Source organism: Prionailurus bengalensis, chromosome A2, assembly GCF_016509475.1.
Source record: "Prionailurus bengalensis isolate Pbe53 chromosome A2, Fcat_Pben_1.1_paternal_pri, whole genome shotgun sequence".
NCBI lineage: Eukaryota > Metazoa > Chordata > Mammalia > Carnivora > Felidae > Prionailurus > Prionailurus bengalensis.
Window position 1 is genome coordinate 103993742 of NC_057348.1, and position 18710 is coordinate 104012451.

Sequence of the window (18710 nt, forward strand, 5' to 3'; positions counted from 1 at the left end):
CTTTATATCTTGTGGCCATTTTTTTATCCTACTGAAATCTGTGCCTTTTCTTATTGAATTGTGGGAAATATTTATTCTAGGATAGCAGTTCTCAAAGTATCCTGTAGAGAACCTGGGAGACTTTGAAATTCTCCCAGGTGTGTGTGTGTGTGTGTGTGTGTGTGTGTACTTTTTCACGTACACATTCATGTGAGTAGAGCTGGGTTTTCTTCATATACATAAACCAAAATAAGACTGCAACAGATTGAATGCAGAAGTAGAGAATCCACCTGTCTTCCTTTAAGCCAGATATTAGAGATTTGCAAAAATGTAAAACAAGACCATACTTGTCAAAGTTACTGTTTTTGTTTTGCAAAATAATTATTTTTCAGCAAGTATGTTATTTACGGTTACACAAAATTGGTTTATGATTATTTTAAATCTTTTCATTTTTAATACAAACTTTTATGTATCTAAAATTCACAAAAGAAAATTTGGATCAGTCGTTGTAGATACTAATCCTTGGAAATTAATTGCCCTCACAAATATATTTTCTAAGTCTGTAGTTTCTTTCTTAGCCTTGTTTATGATCATTTATTATGTAGAAGATTGAAATTTTAATTTAAAATAATTTTTCTTCCTTCCCATTTTGGTTCTTTTTGTGTCCTATGTAGGAAATTATTCCCTACCTTGAGTTTATAATGATATTCTCCTATATTTTCTTTTAAATGTTGTATAGTTCTATTTCACTTTCAGGTCTATAATTTATCTAAAACACAATTTTATGTATGGTGTGAGATAAAGATAATTTTAAAAACATTATGCGGGTAACAAGTTATTGCAACATTATTTACCCACCTACTACCCTACTGACTTTCATTTCTGTCATGTATCCATATATGACAATTTGTTCCTGAAATTCTTTTATTAATTTAATTGCTTTATTGTTGACTATTGTTGACTTGTCACTCTTTAAATTATTAATGCTGTAGAATAAATTTTGAAAAAAGCCATGTAAGTCCCCTAATCTCTCCCACTTTTTCCTTGTTGAAATTCTGGGATCTTATTGGTCTTCGACCTCTTTGTATTAATTTTTGGGTCAATATCTCATAACACATTAAAAATCTATTCAAATTGCCAGGGTGCTTGGGTGGCTCAGTCAGTTAAGCCTCCCCACTTTGGTTCAAAAATGATACCATGGTTCATGAATTCAAGCCCCGGGTGGGGCTGTGCTGACAGCTCAGAGCCTGGAGCCTGCTTTGGATTCTTTGTTTCCCCTCCCTCTCTTTGCCCTTCCCTCACTGTGCCTTGTCACTCAAAAATAAATAAATACTAAAAAAACAAATCTGTTCACATTAGGAAATGCTCAGCACGGTGAGTGTAGTTATCATCTGTCACAATACAAAGTTATTAAAATCTTACTATTCCCTCTTATCCCTCTGACTTATTTACGTTGTAACTGGAAATTTGTAACTCTTAATCTCCTTCACCTATCACTTACCCTGGCAACTACTAGTTTGCTCTCTGTATTTATGAATCTGTATCTGTTTTCTTGTTCGTTTTGTTTTCTAGGTTCCACATGAGAGTAATCATATGGTATTTATCTTTGTCTGACTTTAATTATACCCTCTAGGTTCACCCACATTGTCTCAAAAGGCAAGATCATATTCTTTTGTATGGCTGCGTAATGGAATATTGCACACACACGTGTGTGTGTGTGTGTGTGTGTGTGTATTATACCATATATTTATCCATTCATTTATTGATGGACATTTAGCTTGTTTTGCTCTTGTAAATAATGCTGCAATAAACATGGGGTGCATAGGTCTTTTTGAGTTAGTGTTTTTCTTTTATTTGGGTAAATACCCAGAAGTGGAATTACTGGGTTATGGTAATTTTAATTTTTTGAGTAACCAACATACTGTTGACCACACTAACTGTACCAATTTACATTCCCATCAAGGATGCATGAGAGTTCCTATTCGCCACATCTTTGCCAACATGTATTTCTTAGCCATTCTGACTGGTGTGAGGAGATACCTCATTGTGGTTTGGGTTTCCATTTCCCTGATGATTAGTTGAGCATCTTTTCATGTTGGCTATCTGTGTCTCTTTCTTAGGGGGAAAAATGTCTCTTCAGGTCCTGGCACATTTTTTAGATTGTTTTTGGTGTTTTGTATAATTTCTTTATATATTCTGGATATTAACCCCTTTTTGGATTTATCATTTGCAAATATCTTCTCCCATTCAATAGGTTCCTTTGTTGTTTTGACGACAGCTTCTTTCTCTGTGCAAAAGCTTTTCATTTTAGTGTAGTCCCAATAGTTTATCTTTGCTTTTGTTTCTCTTTCTGGACATTTAGAAAAATGTTGCTAAGGCCAATATCAAATGACTGCCTACTTTTATTCTAGGAGTTTTATGGTTTTATGTATTCTATTTATGTCTTTAACCCATTTGAGTTTATTTTTGTATGTGGTGTAAGAAAGTGGCCCAGTTTTATTTTTTTGTATGTAGCTGTGCAGTTTTACCGGTACCATTTATTGAAGAAACTGTCTTTTCCCTATTGTATCTTCTTGCCTCTTGTGTACCAGATTAATTGATCATGTAAGTATGGGCTCTATTCAGTTCCATTGATATAGGTGTCTAATTTTGTGCCAGTTCCACATGTTTTTGATTACTATAGCTTTGTAGTATAGTTTGAAATCTGAGATTGTGCTGCTTCCAGCTTTGTTGCTCTTTCTCAGGATTGCTTTGGCTATTCAGGGTCTTTGTGATTCCATATAAATCTTAGGAGTATTTGTTCTAGTTCAGTGTAAAATACCATTGGTACTTTGATAGGGATTATATTTACTCAGTAGATTGCTTTGGGTAGTATGAACATTTTAACAATATTTTCCTAATCCATGAGCATGATAGGTCTTTTTATTTATTTGTGTAGCCTTCAATGACTCATCAATGCCTTATTGTTTTTAGTGTACAGGTTTCCACTTCCTTGGTTAAGTTTATTCCTAGGTATTTTGTTCTTTTTGGTGCAATTATAAGTGGAGTTTTCTTTTTCTTTCTGCTACTTTGTAATTAGTGTATAGAAATGCAACAGGTGTCTACATATCGATTTTGTATCCTGCAACTTAACTGAATTCATTTATTGTAATAGTTTTTTGGGGGAGGGTTTTCTATGTATAATACCACATCATCTGCAAGCAGTGACAGTTTTATTTCTTCCTTACCAACTTGCATGCTTTTCTTTTTATTGTATGATTGCAACATCTAGGATTTTGAGTACTACACTGACTAAAAGTGGTAAGAATGGATAACATCCTTGTTGTACTTCTGTTCTTGATGGTGAACAACTCAGAGCTTGTCTAAGTATGATGTTAGCTGTGGGTTTGTCATCAATGGCCTTTGTTGAGACTCACTTTGTTGAGTTTTCATCATGAATGGGTGTTGTATTTTGTCAAATTCCTTTTCTGTATTGAGATGATCATGATTTTTTTCTATTTTGTTTGTTAAAAATTTTAATGTGAAAATCATAGTAATGTGCCTGATTATTTCTTTGCTTTCAACTATTAAGCTTCGGATTACACTTGGGCTGGAACCTTCTTTACCAGGTTGGCAATAGTGAGCATCCTTGCTTTGTTAGCAATTGCAAGGGAATGTCTCTAATGTTTTCCCTGATATTATCATGTATGCTGTTAGTTTTTGTAGATATCATTTATTAGGTGATTCCCTTCTAGTTCAAGTTAAATTGGAAGTTTTCATTGTGAATTAAGGTTGCATTCTACAAACATTGTTTCAACACATTTAAAAATCCTATGACTTTTTTTCTGTTGGTATGACTTACATCATGATTAATTATGGTATTAAGGATTTGGTTAGATAGTAATCTTTTATGATTTTGACATCTATTTTCATTGGTGACATGATTGACTAATTTTACTGCTACACTCTCATGGAGCAGGGAGGATTTTCCTTATCTTTTTTTCCCCACACAATTTTTTTTAAGATGTCACATAAAATGGAGTTGTTTATTCCTTTAAATTTTGGTAAAACTCCATATAAAGTACCAAAACTGAAACATGAAGAAATAGACAATTTGAACAGAGCCATACCCAGTAAAGAAATCAAATTAGTAATCAAAAATCACCCAAAAAACAAGAGTCCAAGGCCAGATGGCTTTCCAGGGGAATTCTACCAAACATTTAAGGAAGAGTTAATACCTATTCTCTTGAAGCTGTTCCAAAAAATAGAAATGGAAGGAAAACTTCCAAAAACTTTCTATGAGGCCAGCATTACCTTGATTCCAAAACCAGACAGAGACCCCACTAAAAAGGAGAACTATAGACCAATTTCCCTGATGAACATGGATGCAAAAATCCCCAATAAGATATTAGCCAACTGGATCCAACAATACATTAGAACAATTATTCACCATGACCAAGCGGGATTTACCTGGGATACAGGGCTGGTTCAGCATCTGCAAAACAATCAATGTGATTCTTCACATCAATAAAAGAAAGGACAAGAACCACATGATCCTCTCAATAGATGCAGAGAAAGCATTTGACAAAATACAGCATCCTTTCTTGATAAAAACCCTCAAGAAAGCAGGGATAGAAGGATCATACCTCAGGATCATAAAAGCCATACATGAAAGACCCAATGCTAATATCATCCTCAATGGGGAAAAACAGAGCTTTTACCCTAAGGTCAGGAACAAGACAGGGATGTCCACTCTCACCACTGTTATTCAACATAGTATTGGAAGGCTTAGCCTCAGCAATCAGACAACACAAACCAAAGGCATCTAAATTGGCCAGAAGGAGGTCAAACTTTAACTCTTCGCAGATGACATGATACTCTATATGGAAAACCCAAAATATTCCACCAAAAAACTGCTAGAATCGATTCATGAATTCAGCAAAGTTGCAGGATATAAAATCAATGCACAGAAATCGGTTGCATTCCTATGCACCAACAATGAAGCAACAGAAAGAGAAATCAAAGAATCGATCCCATTTACAATTGCACCAAAAACCATAAAATACCTAGGAATAAATCTAACCAAAGAGGTGAAAAATCTATACACTGAAAACTATAGAAAGCTTATGAAAGAAATTGAAGAAGACACAAAGAAATGGAAAAAGATTCCATGCTCCTGCATAGGAAGAACAAATATTGTTAAAATGTCGATACTACCCAAAGCAATATACATATTCAATGCAATCCCTATCACAATAACATCAGCATTCTTCACAGAGCTATAACAAACAATCCTAAAATGTGTATGGAACCAGAAATGACTCCGAATAGCCAAAGCGATCTTGAAAAAGAAAACCAAAGCAGGAGGCATCACAATCCCACATGTCAAGCTGTATTACAAAGCTGTAATCATCAAGACAGTATGGTGCTGGCACAAGAGCAGACACTCAGATCAATGGAACAGGATAGAGAACCCAGAAATGGACCCACAGTGTATGGCCAACTAATCTTTGACAAAGCAGGAAAGAATATCCAATGGAATAAAGACAGTCTCTTCAGCAAGTGGTGCTGGGAAAACTGAACAGTGACATGCAGAAGAATAAACCTGGACCACTTTCTTACACCATACACAAAAATAAACTCAAAATGGGTGAAAGACCTAAATGTAAGACAGGAAGCCATCAAAATCCTTATGAAGAAAGCAGCCAAAAACCTCTTTGACCTTGGCCTCGGCAACTTCTTACTCAACACATCTCTGGAGGCAAGAGAAACAAAAGCAAAAATGAACTATTGGGACCTCATCAAAATTAAAAGCTTCTGCACAGCAAAGGAAACAATCAGCAAAACTAAAAGGCAACTGACAGAATGGGAGAAGATATTTGCAAACGACATATCAGATAAAAGGTTGGTATCCAAAATCTATAAAGAACTTCTCAAACTCCACACCCAAAAAAACAATAATCCAGTGAAGAAATGGGCAAAAGACATGAATAGACATTTCTCCAAAGAGGATATGCAGATGGCCAACTGACACATGAAAAAATGCTCAACATCACTCATCATCAGGGAGATACAAATTAAAACCACAAAGAGATATCACCTCAGGCTAGTCAGAATAGCTATAATGGCTAAAATAAACAACTCACCAACAAGAGATGTTGGCAAGGATGCAGAGAAAAGGGATCTCTTTTGCACTGCTGGTGGGAATGCACTCTGGAAAGCAGTATGGAGATTCCTCAAAAAATTAAAAATGGAACTATCCTATGAACCAGCAATTGCCCTACTAGGTATTTATCTGAAGGATACAGGTATGCTGTTTCAAAGAGGCACATCCACCCCAATGTTTATAGCATCACTATCAACAATAGCCAAAGTATGGAAAGAGCCCATCCATCGATGGATGAATGGATAAAGAAGATGTGGTACACACACACACACACACACACACACACACACACACTGGAGTATTACTCAGCAATCAAAAAGAATGAAATCTTGCCATTTGCAACTACGTGGATGGAACTAGAGGGTACTATGCAAAGTGAAATTAGAGAAAGACAAATATCGTATGACTTCACTCATGAGGACTGCAAGATACAAAACAGATGAATATAAGGGAAGGGAAGCAAAAATAATATAAAAACAGGGTGGGGGACAAAACATAAGAGACTCTTAAATATGGAGAACAAATACAGGGCTACTGGAGGGGTTGTGGGAGGGGGAATCAGCTAAAAGGGTAAGGGGCATTAAGAATATACTCCTGAAATCATTGTTGCATGACATGCTAACTTGGATGTAAATTTTAAAAAAATTAATTAAATAAAAATACAAAAAAAAAGTTTGGTAAAACTCAAAGCCATTTATGTTTTAGTTTGTTTCATGTATAAGTAAATATTTGATACACTTGAGTTTTTAATAGTTACATAATCCATAGTTTAGATTCTGTACCATTCTTGATAAATTATAAAATTTAGATTATCTTGAAGTTTCTATATTTATTAGGAAAATTTATTGATAATTTTTATTTTTTTAAGTTTATCCATTTTGGGGGGGCAGAGAGAAGGAGAGACAGAATCCCAAGTAGGCTCTACATCATCAGTGCACAGCCCTACATAGGGCTTGAATTCACGAGCCCCTGAGATCATGACCTGAGCCAAGATCAAGAGACGCTTAACTGACTGAGCCAGCGAGGCACCTCTAGTCATAATTTTTAAAACTCTATATAATGTAGTAATTATTTTGCTCTTTTTTCCTGATTTTTTCCATGAGGTGGAAAAGTTAGTTAGTTAGTTTAGTTAGTTTGGTCAACTATTGGTTGTTGATTATTTTGTTTGTTTTCTATCTCACTGAATTTATATTTATCTGTATTAGTTACATTCTACTTGAGTTTAATGCTTAGCTCATTTTAATCTTTTCTACTCCCCTATTTAGGCATTTCAGGCTTTAAGTTTTCTTGTAAGTACTTTTGTGCTAAATCCCACATACCATTTGATGTGTAACGCTCTAGAAGTGTTGTTTCAAGTTTTTACTGCTGTGTGCATGGTGACATTTCTTTCGCAATTGCTGTGTTACTGATTTCTAATTTTATTTCGTTGTCATTTGGGGGTGAACAAATTTTTCCTTGGGTCTGTTTCATTTATTGTAACCCCTGACTTTTCTCTACTTCATTACCTACACCCTCCTAGGACATAGGGAATGGTTCATCTGTTTGGTAAATTAGGGAAGATTCAACTGACAAGGTGCATAATTATACCTAATTCTTGGGTTAAGTCATCTAGCCCATTTGGCTTTTATTCTAAGCCTTCTTCACTAACATTCCAAGCTCTTGTCTCTAACTTTTCAGTAAAAAAAAAGTAGTATTTTGGCTCCTATTTGCTATTAATTGTCATACTCTTTGTTTCCAAAGACAAACAGGAAGGAGAGGACCTATGTTCTACACTAGATATAAAGTCTTTTGTTTTCATTTAGACTGCTTCTGTGTTCCCAAAGTATGACATTTTAATGCTCTGTTGTTTTTGAAAATGCCATGTACTGTTTATATTGGGTGCATGGCTCTATATGTGTGTATACATTCACACATAGACACATAAACATGTATGTTCATGTGTTATGTCATATTAGTTCTTACCAATACTTTGATTTATCAATTTATAAGAATATAATAAAAATCTCTCATTTTGATGTGGATTTGTAGTTTTTCTTTGTTTCCTTTAACTTAAATAAAGGATATTGTTAGAGTCATACATGATCAGGATTGTCTGAGTGTCCAAATAACGTGCTCTTAATTATCTGGGCCTTCTGTAGCTAATAAAACTGTGAACCATTTTTTACATTTCTTATCTAATTTTTGAAGGGTGAGAGATTTTTCTTCTTGTAACTTTTTAGAATTCAGAATCCTACTCTTAATTCTCAGTCTTAAGAGGTCTTAGAAAATTTACTTATTGAACAGAAAATTCTGTATCTTACGCTTTTGTCTCTTAAAACTAAATTGAAAAGATTTCATGAATTGCAGCACTCACCATCACATGATTTTGTTTCTAACATTTGCTCTGGGCATAGATGTTGATTTTCTAGTTCTTGTATGATCACAGCTCTGGAACGGACCTGTATTCCACCAAAGCCTAGGTCCTCACCATTCACGCAGGTTATCTGACACAGGCTCCACGAAGACCAGTCCTTCAGATAACAGTCACCTGCAAAACACCGGTTGGTAGTTCATACACATACCCATAAACAGCAGCCGTCCAGCTAGTAATTATATTTCTTCACCTCACCGGGAAATGTTTTTTGGTATGCTAGCCATACATGATATTTATAGGATTTAGATAAGTATTTAATTTTTGCAAGTTTATATGTGGTTTACAAGTGTATATTGATGTTAGTTTTGGAGTGGATGTTGCTGAATAGAAACTACAGCTTCCAGGATCTTGTGCCTTATGATTCACCTCCTCTTAAGAGACAACAAACAGTTGATTAAAACCTACCACCACTCCAGGGACACCTGCATGGCTCAGTCGGTTAAGGATCTGACTCTAGATTTTGGTTCAGGTCATGATCTCAGGGTGGTTGGTGAGTTTGAGTCCCGCGTCAAGCCCTGCACTATTAGTGAGAAGCCTGCTTGGGGTTCTCCCTCTCTCTCTCTGCCCTTCTCCCTCTTTCTCTTTCGTTCATGTGCTCTCCCTCTCAAAATAAACTTTATATATTAAAAAACAAAAACAAAAAAAACCTACCACCATTCTTGACATTATGGTGAAGAGGTTTATTAAGCACTTGGTAGTACTAATGAAAATCTAAATATACATGAAATTTGTCTTGTATATATGCATAATTTCAAAAACACTTGAACTCCAAGGCTGAGAAAACTGGCATTTATACTTTAGTTTTTCCTATTTCTTGCCAGAGGTGTGAGGGTGAGACATTCAATTGAGCAGCAACTGCAGTAGTAGTAATAATCCTTGTGACTTTATCTGACCTACATCTTCAATCGAATTCTTTTTTTCGATTATTTATTGAAGAATAGGCATGAAAAATGATCACATATTATAAATGTTCAAATTTTCACAGTCTGATTTTATAACTTTGCGGCCAATGCCCAAATCAAGCAACAGGACATTCTCAGAATTTCAGAAACCTTTCTTGTGTGACATATGGAATCGTACCATCTGTATCTGTAAAAAATACTTCACTCATTTATGTTTGCAGGATCCACATGTATTTATGTAGTTCCACTGTGATCGTTAGTGCTGTATTTTACTCCATTATATGACTGTATCATAATTTAGATACCATTCTTTTGATGGGCAGGTGGAGAGTTATACATTATATCTATAATGAATACTGCTATTGTGAACATCTTAGTGTGAGTCTTTGAACTTATATATGCATTTCTACTGGGTGTATACTTAGGAGTGGAATTGCTGGGCCCTGGTGTATCCTGCGTTCAACATCTTCAACCATTTGGAGAACAAGGAGGATTTGATGAAATATACCTTTCCTGTATACCCATCCATTCTTCAGGACTGACTGGTGATACTGTACACAGGCTGTAGTAAATTATGATAGACACGAATCCACAGGAATTCTTATCATTTTAATTATTCCAGCCATACCATATGCATAATTCATATTGCCTTATATTATGCTGAAGATGCCTAATATTAGCACAAATTTGCCTGGAGATCTGATTAATGAAAACATGTCTTGTGTTATAATTAAGAAATCTTGGCCAGACGTGAATAACTGGCTAATAGGTATATGTATAACAGTAAAGTGGAGTGATTTTTGTAGACCTTTATTATAGTATGTCATTAATAGTCAATGTCACCCTGAAGTGCAGAAAATTCTACTAAATTTTAGAAGTGTTAAGGAAAAAGAAACTACGAAGCATGTTTAAATACTTTGGGGTTACTCAGTTTTTAAATACATAGGAAAAACTATTAAAATTTTAAATAGTCCTCTCAAGATAAAGGTAATGTAACTACACCCCAGTGATTGCAAACTACATGGAAATAAAACATTTTTTTTTTTTTTTTTTTTTACTGGTAGGCTTTATCTCTGTGATTATATCACTTGACATAGTGTATTTTACAACAAAACTCAATAAATCTTTTTTTTTTTTCAACATTTATTTATTTTGGGGACAGAGAGAGACAGAGCATGAACGGGGGAGGAGCAGAGAGAGAGGGAGACACAGAATCGGAAACAGGCTCCAGGCTCTGAGCCATCAGCCCAGAGCCTGATGTGGGGCTCGAACTCCCGGACCGCGAGATCGTGACCTGGCTGAAGTCGGACGCTTAACCGACTGCGCCACCCAGGCGCCCCTCAATAAATCTTTTAATATTTGTCTGTGAATTATATAATTGTCACCCCGAAAGAATTCATGTCAGGCTTTAAAGGCTGAATAACAGCAAATGACAGTGAGACATTGGGCTTGTACTAAACATACTTTTATGTTTTGACCATATAAACCATTATAATAGTAAACCACACTATGCCTGCAAAAGATAGGACAAGTATATAAAATGCACTTCCTCCTTCAGTATTTTACTTACTTTAAAGCTTATTAGCTCATATGTTGCTAGTTTTCAAAACCCATTATTGGAGAAAACTGGCAACTGGGATGAAGAGATGGTAACTTAGAACAGCAGCCTCCTTATGGGTTTGTAATTAATTTGATTAGAATAGTGTGTTTGTTCTGTTTTATGTTATTGTGGGATCTTGTTTTCCTTTGGGTAACTTAGGACAAATTTCAATCTTGTGTTTATTTATGTTACTATTAGATTAGCACCAGTCTCTCCCATTAGAAGGTAAACTCAATGAGGACAGGGTATATATGTCTCTCAATGTATTGAGCCCTGTGTCTAGCCCCCAGTAACACCTGATAATAATAATAAAATGAGTGGGTGATTGTGCTGTAGGAAGTATAAGAAAACAAGTAGACAAACTCCACAGGAAAGCAGACACGAATTCCTGGCAAGGCTGCTAGTGCTGCTCCGTGTTGTGGTTATCACGATAATCCTATTCATGGCGCTGGAGATTTGGCTCTGGAATAGACAGGCCTTCCAACTTTTAGTTCTGGTGCCTTTTGACTATGTGGCCATTTAGCACATCAAAGCCCAAAGGTTCAGTCCTTGGCTCTGCCCAGAGCCCTTACCTGCTGCCACAGCCTCAACCTTGGTCAGCTGTGAAGCAAAATGATTTTACTGAATTGTATGTGAGAATGTGGACTGCAATCAGGCCAGTTTTTTGGGGGGCGGGGGGAGGGCAGGAAATGGAGTAGGGGAATTGCTGGATCAGGAATAGGTTATTATTAGCAGGTGCAGGAATGTCTAGGAAGCAACACTTAATCGGGGTCTAGAACGTAAGATTTGTAAAAAGATCTTTCTTCATTTGAAGTAGATGAAACTATAAGTACGTACAAAGGCTGTTGTTACGGTTGTGAGGAATGCCCTCAAAATCTAGCATATAGTTCAAAATATCAGGGATTATTTTACTTTACTGCTCTGTTTTAATTTTATTCAGTTCATCTTAATAAACTATAGAAACTGCCAATATTATCATCTCAAATAATTTACTTAAGAATGAATAAACTGATGAGAGAATGAGCAACCCATATTGTAAGCTTTTTACAGCATTTAGAGACCTCAATCCATTAAAATAAACTTTTGAAAATATGTCCTCCATCTTTAAAATTTCCTTAAACCATAACTTTTTTATTTAGGTAGTCTATTTTTGTCTCCAGTCAAAATTTGTTTGCTAAATCCTTATTTTTATTTTTTGGGGGTCTTATTTGAAATACTACATTCCTTAAAGAGATCAGTTTTTTTCTTCTCATAATTATAAGCAAAGTGGAGAATAAAAACTTTCCACTGAGGGTGAAATACAGGCCATTTACTTCCAGTCTTATTTCTCTCTCGTCTACTAATAAATTGTTGCCCCCATCTTTCTCAAAGCCTTAGGCTCATGCTTGATGTTGAGCTTATTTTGATCTTCTGTCTACCCTACAGTTCTCTGCACCAAGCCCAACTTCCTAAATATTAGCTTATCACTGTCTTCCAATTATTTCTAAACTATTTGATATATGATATTTGCTTTCTACATTTTACTGCATGAACCCATGTGTCCAACTCTGAATTGTGGTAATTTCTTTCAATATTTTCTTCCATAATATTTTTTTCTCACTCTCGAATGATTTTGCTGGGGAAAGGAGTTTAGGCTCATGACTATTTTCCATCACACTGTGCATATATTCCATTGTCTTCGGACTTTCATTGTAACTAAGAAGAATTTTTTATGATTCTAACTGATTGCCTTCCAGTTGTAAGTACTCGTTTTTTTCTTTCTGCATGCTTTACTAGTTCTCGAGTTTTCTACATTTTGTGTTTTAACTACAGTGTATCTAGGTGTGATTTTGTTTTTGATTCTTTTCAGGACCCAAAGTAAGTTTTCATTAATTATAGGACTTAAATCTTTTGTTAGCCATTTGTGTTAAAACCCTGCTTCTCTCTCTCCTGGAAATCCTAAATAGATACAAATTCCCTTTCATACGTTCCCTGTCAAGCAGGAGCCTAAGGCCTTAACTGCCCTCCTCTGCGGGTGTTAGAACCCCAGGGTGGCAGCAGAGGCCACACGGGAGACCTGGACTTCACCCTGAGTTGGCAGTAACAAGGCAGTAACCCCTGCATCCACGCTATGTATCCAGTTGTTGACACAGATACTACTGAATGAGAAGACTTGCTGACTGCCTTAACTTAGACTAGCAAGTGCAACCTCTTCTCTATCCTAGGTCTAGTAAGAAATGACCAAACTATGAATAACATTTTGTTATTGTTACCTGGGCAAGGCTGGGTGCAGGTCTCCTCGAGAACCATTTTTTTATTACCCTCTATAATGGGTTCAATGTCAGTACAGAATTCTTCATCCACCACTTTGCCGAAATCATCACCTGACCCATCACTCACTACACAAGAAATGTTCCTCGTTCTGGTCCCTTCACCACACTGGGCATCCTAGAACGCAGGAAGAAATAACTAATTAGGAAAAGAAAAATAATTCATTAGCAAGCTCATCACTTACAGTCATCTTCTGCACCATTGATCTTGATTTATGAGCAGTTAAAGAAGCATTTGAAACCCTAGAGAAGAAGTCCTGTAGGACACTAGCCATAAAGTATACAATGAACAATTTATTTTTTTTGTAGCCGAAGACAGGCAAATAAATTTTCATTAAAATGAATCTGTCTCCAGATGATTTTAAACACACAGGACAGGGACTGCTGGTTATCAAAACTAATTAAACAGTTAGGAAATAGCAAGGCACCTAAAATCTTTAAGAGGAAACATGTCATCTGTAAGTTCTGAAAAATATTTCTGAAACTAAATCTCTGCAGATAAAGAACACACCTCTCTCTCTGTCTCTCTCTGTCTCTCACTCTGTCTCTGTCTCTGTCTCTCTCTCTCTCTCTCTCTCTCTCTATATATATATATATATATATATTTTTTTTTTTTTTAAAGAGAGAGTGAATGTGAAGAGGGGCAAAGAGAGAGAGAGAGAATCCTAAGCAGGTTCTGCACTCAGAGGGAAGTCAGACACAGGGCTCTTTTGTGTGACCCTGGGATCATGACCTGAGCTGAAATCAAGAGTCGGATGCTCAAATGACTGAGCCACCAAGGTGGCCCCCCCACACCTTTTTTAAGTAGGCTCCATGCTCCATGGAGCCCAATGAGGGGCTTGAACTCATGACCCTGAGATCAAGACCTGATCTGAGATCAAGAGACAGACGCTTGATTGCCTGAGCCATCCAGGCGACCCTCTATACAACTTCTTGAGATTTGATTACCTGTACTTGGCATAGAGACCACTGGCCATATTGCCATTGATAACAGGGCTTCACTGGGCAAGGCTTAGACTGTTCCATCAGGGCAGGGCATGGTCGTCCATCACCCTGAAAGGGCTGAGTCACTGTTCGTCTTCGGATCATTTTTCCTTTAAGAGATACAAAGTGATGCAAAGTGATATATTTGTATAAGCATCTATCTTGAAAGAAGGCATCACAGACATTTCTCCTGAGGAGATCCAAGGGACAAGTCTCAGACATTTTGAAAGGAAAGACACTGATTCAACCTTTATGAAAATTATCTGGTAAGCATTAAAGCAAGAGTGATATTTCATATTCCTTGACTATTAATCTAATGCTAATGAAGGTACAAACAAACCTGTGAGGCCACATGTTTGAGAGCATTCTGACCAAGGAGACCAGTCAGAAAGCTGACAGTTTATAGGACATTCCACCATGCAGGATGTGTTCATCTGCCAGTTCTTCTCCAGGCCAAGCTGAAAGGAAAGAGGTAGATCTGTTTTACTGACCTGGAAGGATGGCGTGATGTGTCTTATTATTAGAGGGAGGATGGGAGGAAGAAAAAAATAGTAGTGGGGAGGAGAGGAGAGGAAGAATAAGCAAGATGCATAATAAAATAAAATGGTATCTGGAGGACAAACACCCAAACTTAAAACTATAAAGTTGTTCAACCCACGAGAGTGGGAACAAAGGGCACAGGATGAACGGAGGAGTCCATTTACTCCATATACATTGTTGAACTTTCAGATTAAAAAAAAAAGTCTTTAAATTTTAGCTAATGCTATCATCATTTTTTTAAGTTAGTTATTTTTTTTATTTTTTTAAATGTTTATTTATATTTGAGAGAGAGAGAGAGAGAGAGAGAGAGAGAGAGAGAGAGACAGAGGGCAAGAGGGGGAATGGCAGAGAGAGAGGGAGACACAGAGTCCAAAGCAGACTCCAGGCTCTGAGCTGTCAGCACAGAGCCTGATGTGGGGCTAGACCTCATGGATCATGAGATCATAACCTGAGCCGAAGTCAGAGGCTTAACTGACTGAGCCACCCAGGCACCCCTTAAGTTTACTTATTTTGAGAGAGAGAGCATATATAATTGGGGGAGAGGCAGAGAGAGAGAGAGAGAGAGAGAGAGAGAGAGAGAGAGAGAGAGAGAAACCCAAGCAGGCTTCATGCTGTCAGTGTGGAGCCCTCCGTGGGGCTCGAGCTCACAGACTGTGAGATCATAACCTGAGTTGAAACCAAGTCAGACTGTTAACTGACTGAGCTACGCTTGACCTCCTAAATTTAAAAAATAATTTTTTTTTGAGATAGACAGCTAGTTGGGGAGGGGCTGAGGTAGAAGGAGAGAGAGAATCTTAAGCAGCCTCCATGCCCAGCACAGAGCCCAGTGCAGGGCTTGATCTTGAACCACTCAGGCATTCCCGTTGTTGAACTTTTTAAATAAGGAATGAAAAAAAAGTAGATTTAGTCTCTAAATTGGTTTACTTTCCCTAAAGGAGTAACGAGATAGGTGTAAGCATGATTGCTTCCCATTAGTTAAAAACCAAGAATATCACCAATATATAGATTTATAATTGTATCTTTGGGATATTATTTCTTTTTATGTGTCATGTTAAAACTGAAAAACAAAAGGTTTAAAAGACAAATTATCACTCAAAAACTAATAATATAACATTGAAATAATATTCTATAATAGTTAAGTATGTTATTTCTCTCAAAAGGAAATATGGGTTGCCAGAATTTTTTGATTACGAATATTTTATACGCATTTATTTTTTACAAAGATTTTCTTTTCTAAAACTAATCTCAGCAGCTAACTGAGGTATAATTCACTTATTTCGGTTAGCCTCTTATTAGATTCTGATACTGTGACATTTTATTAGCATTGAGTTCCTTCCTTGTTTAAGCATCCTGCTTTTAAAATATGAGATTTCAAACTCATCTACTTTTATATGCAAACAGTTAAAAAGCCCAAGGTACAAAGTAGCATGAAAATAGAAGTGCTTAAGAGCTTGTTAGGAGACTACAGGTTTTGTTTTGTTTTTAATCCTTGGGAATTTTAAAATGGTTTTTAAAATTTTTGCATGAAAGAGAAGTTAATAGTGTCTATGGTATATAGTAAAAGATGGCCAAAGAAATGTTATATTGTGGTTCAAGTACAGCTCTCAGCTCTAAGTTGTCCACTGAGAGAGGATCAGATCAGTGACTGTATGGTACACATCTCTCCAGGCATTCCTATTATATTCTTCACCAGTAATACTTGACAAAGCTGAGGATTTGGTATGAACATTTTTACCATATCACTTAATTAAGGTCTCAAAAAGTCACTTAAATCATGGGAGGTTGGAGAAAGGAGATTTAAGGCAATTATATGCTAATAAGGATGTGTAACATTTAAGGCAGATAATAGTTTCATGGAGAGAGGGTTTGAATCACAGAATTCAGCTACTATGACTTATTTCACTGCAGAGTTGAAAAGGATGTCTGTTTATAGATCTTTTTGGTATCCAGTGGTAAGACATTTTAACAGTCTACTATGGTTTTTTCTTACATTTATTGTTCCTCTTTTTTTCTTCTTTACTCTCTCATCTATCTAAACATATGTGTCTAACTAAATGAAAAGAAACCTGTTCAGGGATCAAAGAAGAGGAAAGGAGAAAGCAATTACTAGGATTGGATGAATAAATGTCTGAAAAACATCAAAGAAAAAATGCTATATAAATGCTAGATAGGTTTAACCCTAATTGTCCCCTTTGCTGTGGGGGAATGGCATTATTTCTTTCTGGTTCTTAGGGAAACAGCAAGAGTTAGCTACTGCTGTTGTTCTGAATGCAGGGTTTGCACATGTATTAGTAGGTAGGCAATCAATCCATTATTTAAAAAGATAGCCAGCTTTTCTCAGGGATATTAGTTAATACTACCGCATCCATGGGGATGCATAAACAGGATAGGAGTTGTTTATTCCAATTCCTGTAGAGAGTAGCACTGTACTTCCTAAAGACAGTGATTACTACAATGTTATGATTTGAATCCCTAATTGTTACCACAGTATTCAAACAATGTAACATTAATGCATAAAAGTAACTTTATCTAGGCTCCTGGATAATTAAAATAACAGTTATTTCTCAAGGTTTTACTCACATTTCATTTAAGAAATAAAGGACTCTATTTATACCTCTGTCCTGTAGTCACTTATTTTTTAATTGGTTTTGTATGATTTGGGGTTAGCTTTCACAAAGCTCTCAGCTATTTAATGTATATTTCATTCTGATCCAGGAGGACATTTACATGTACGTTTGCAAAAAAGGAGATATATTGGGGCGCCTGGGTGGCGCAGTCGGTTGAGCGTCCGACTTCAGCCAGGTCACGATCTCGCGGTCCGTGAGTTCGAGCCCCGCGTCGGGCTCTGGGCTGATGGCTCAGAGCCTGGAGCCTGTTTCCGATTCTGTGTCTCCCTCTCTCTCTGCCCCTCCCCCGTTCATGCTCGGTCTCTCTCTGTCCCAAAAATAAATAAACGTTGAAAAAAAAAATTAAAAAAAAAAAAGGAGATATATTAATCAACTGGAAGTATCAAAGCTCTCCAGCCAGCATATGACTATAGTAATGTTCATTAATACTAATGTTATTTTTTATAATGGTTACATTACTTTGATGTTACTAGTTTCAAAACCAAATTAATTCAGGTATAAAATTTATAACTAAAGTATGAATACACTAAATTATGTAATAAGATGGTAGTGGGAGGAATTTACTAACTAAACAACTTGTTTTCAAAACACTTAGCAGCTCCATTCCCATGGACAGATATAAGGAAGTTGTTAGGTCTACATGATAAAGATATCAAATGGATTGATATTATCTCCATCTGGAGTTTTCTCTTAGTAGCTGGAATAATTTACCATGGGCTTATATAGCCCCCAAGATGTGTAGGTAGAAGTCATGGTCACCATGTCTGCTGAACCCTAATGAGGTCATAAGCTCCTCTCTATGTGTTCAAGATCTATTGAGGCTCCTGTTTATCTTGGTTCATGTTTAACCCAGTGGGGTTTAGATGCAGGAGGAGTTAAAACCTGTCAGGAATGTGGGGACCCTTTTGGTATGGAAGTCGGACAAAATAATTACAACATGAAGTGTAGCTTCAGGAAGAGAAAGGCCAACAACTATGTTTCCTCACATTTCATAAGGTCATACCTAGAAATGATGACATTACTTTTATAAATTGGAAAATTAACAGTTACAATTCTCTGCACCTCAAAGATATAATGGCAGACTTCATTCCTTTGTTTGAATTTCAAGCTCTCTCTTACCCAGACCTGAGTACTTAGACTCTCACAGCTGGATATTAGATCCTAATATCAAAATCTGCTACCAAACCACATGCGATCAATGTTTAGCAACA

At 36.4% G+C, this 18710-nt stretch overlaps 1 protein-coding gene across 3 annotated transcripts in view; it reads right to left on the minus strand.

Moving 5' to 3' along the window:
- Nucleotides 1-18710, minus strand: part of THSD7A (thrombospondin type 1 domain containing 7A) — a 438927-nt gene that overhangs the window by 14102 nt on the left and 406115 nt on the right. For all 3 annotated transcript variants that reach the window (XM_043588979.1, XM_043588977.1, XM_043588978.1), the window contains 4 exons: nucleotides 14673-14790; nucleotides 14297-14442; nucleotides 13292-13466; nucleotides 8478-8651 (listed from right to left, as the gene is read on the minus strand). In XM_043588979.1, coding sequence (XP_043444914.1) covers nucleotides 8478-8651; nucleotides 13292-13466; nucleotides 14297-14442; nucleotides 14673-14790 — 613 coding nt within the window. The remainder of the gene's footprint in view (nucleotides 1-8477; nucleotides 8652-13291; nucleotides 13467-14296; nucleotides 14443-14672; nucleotides 14791-18710) is intronic.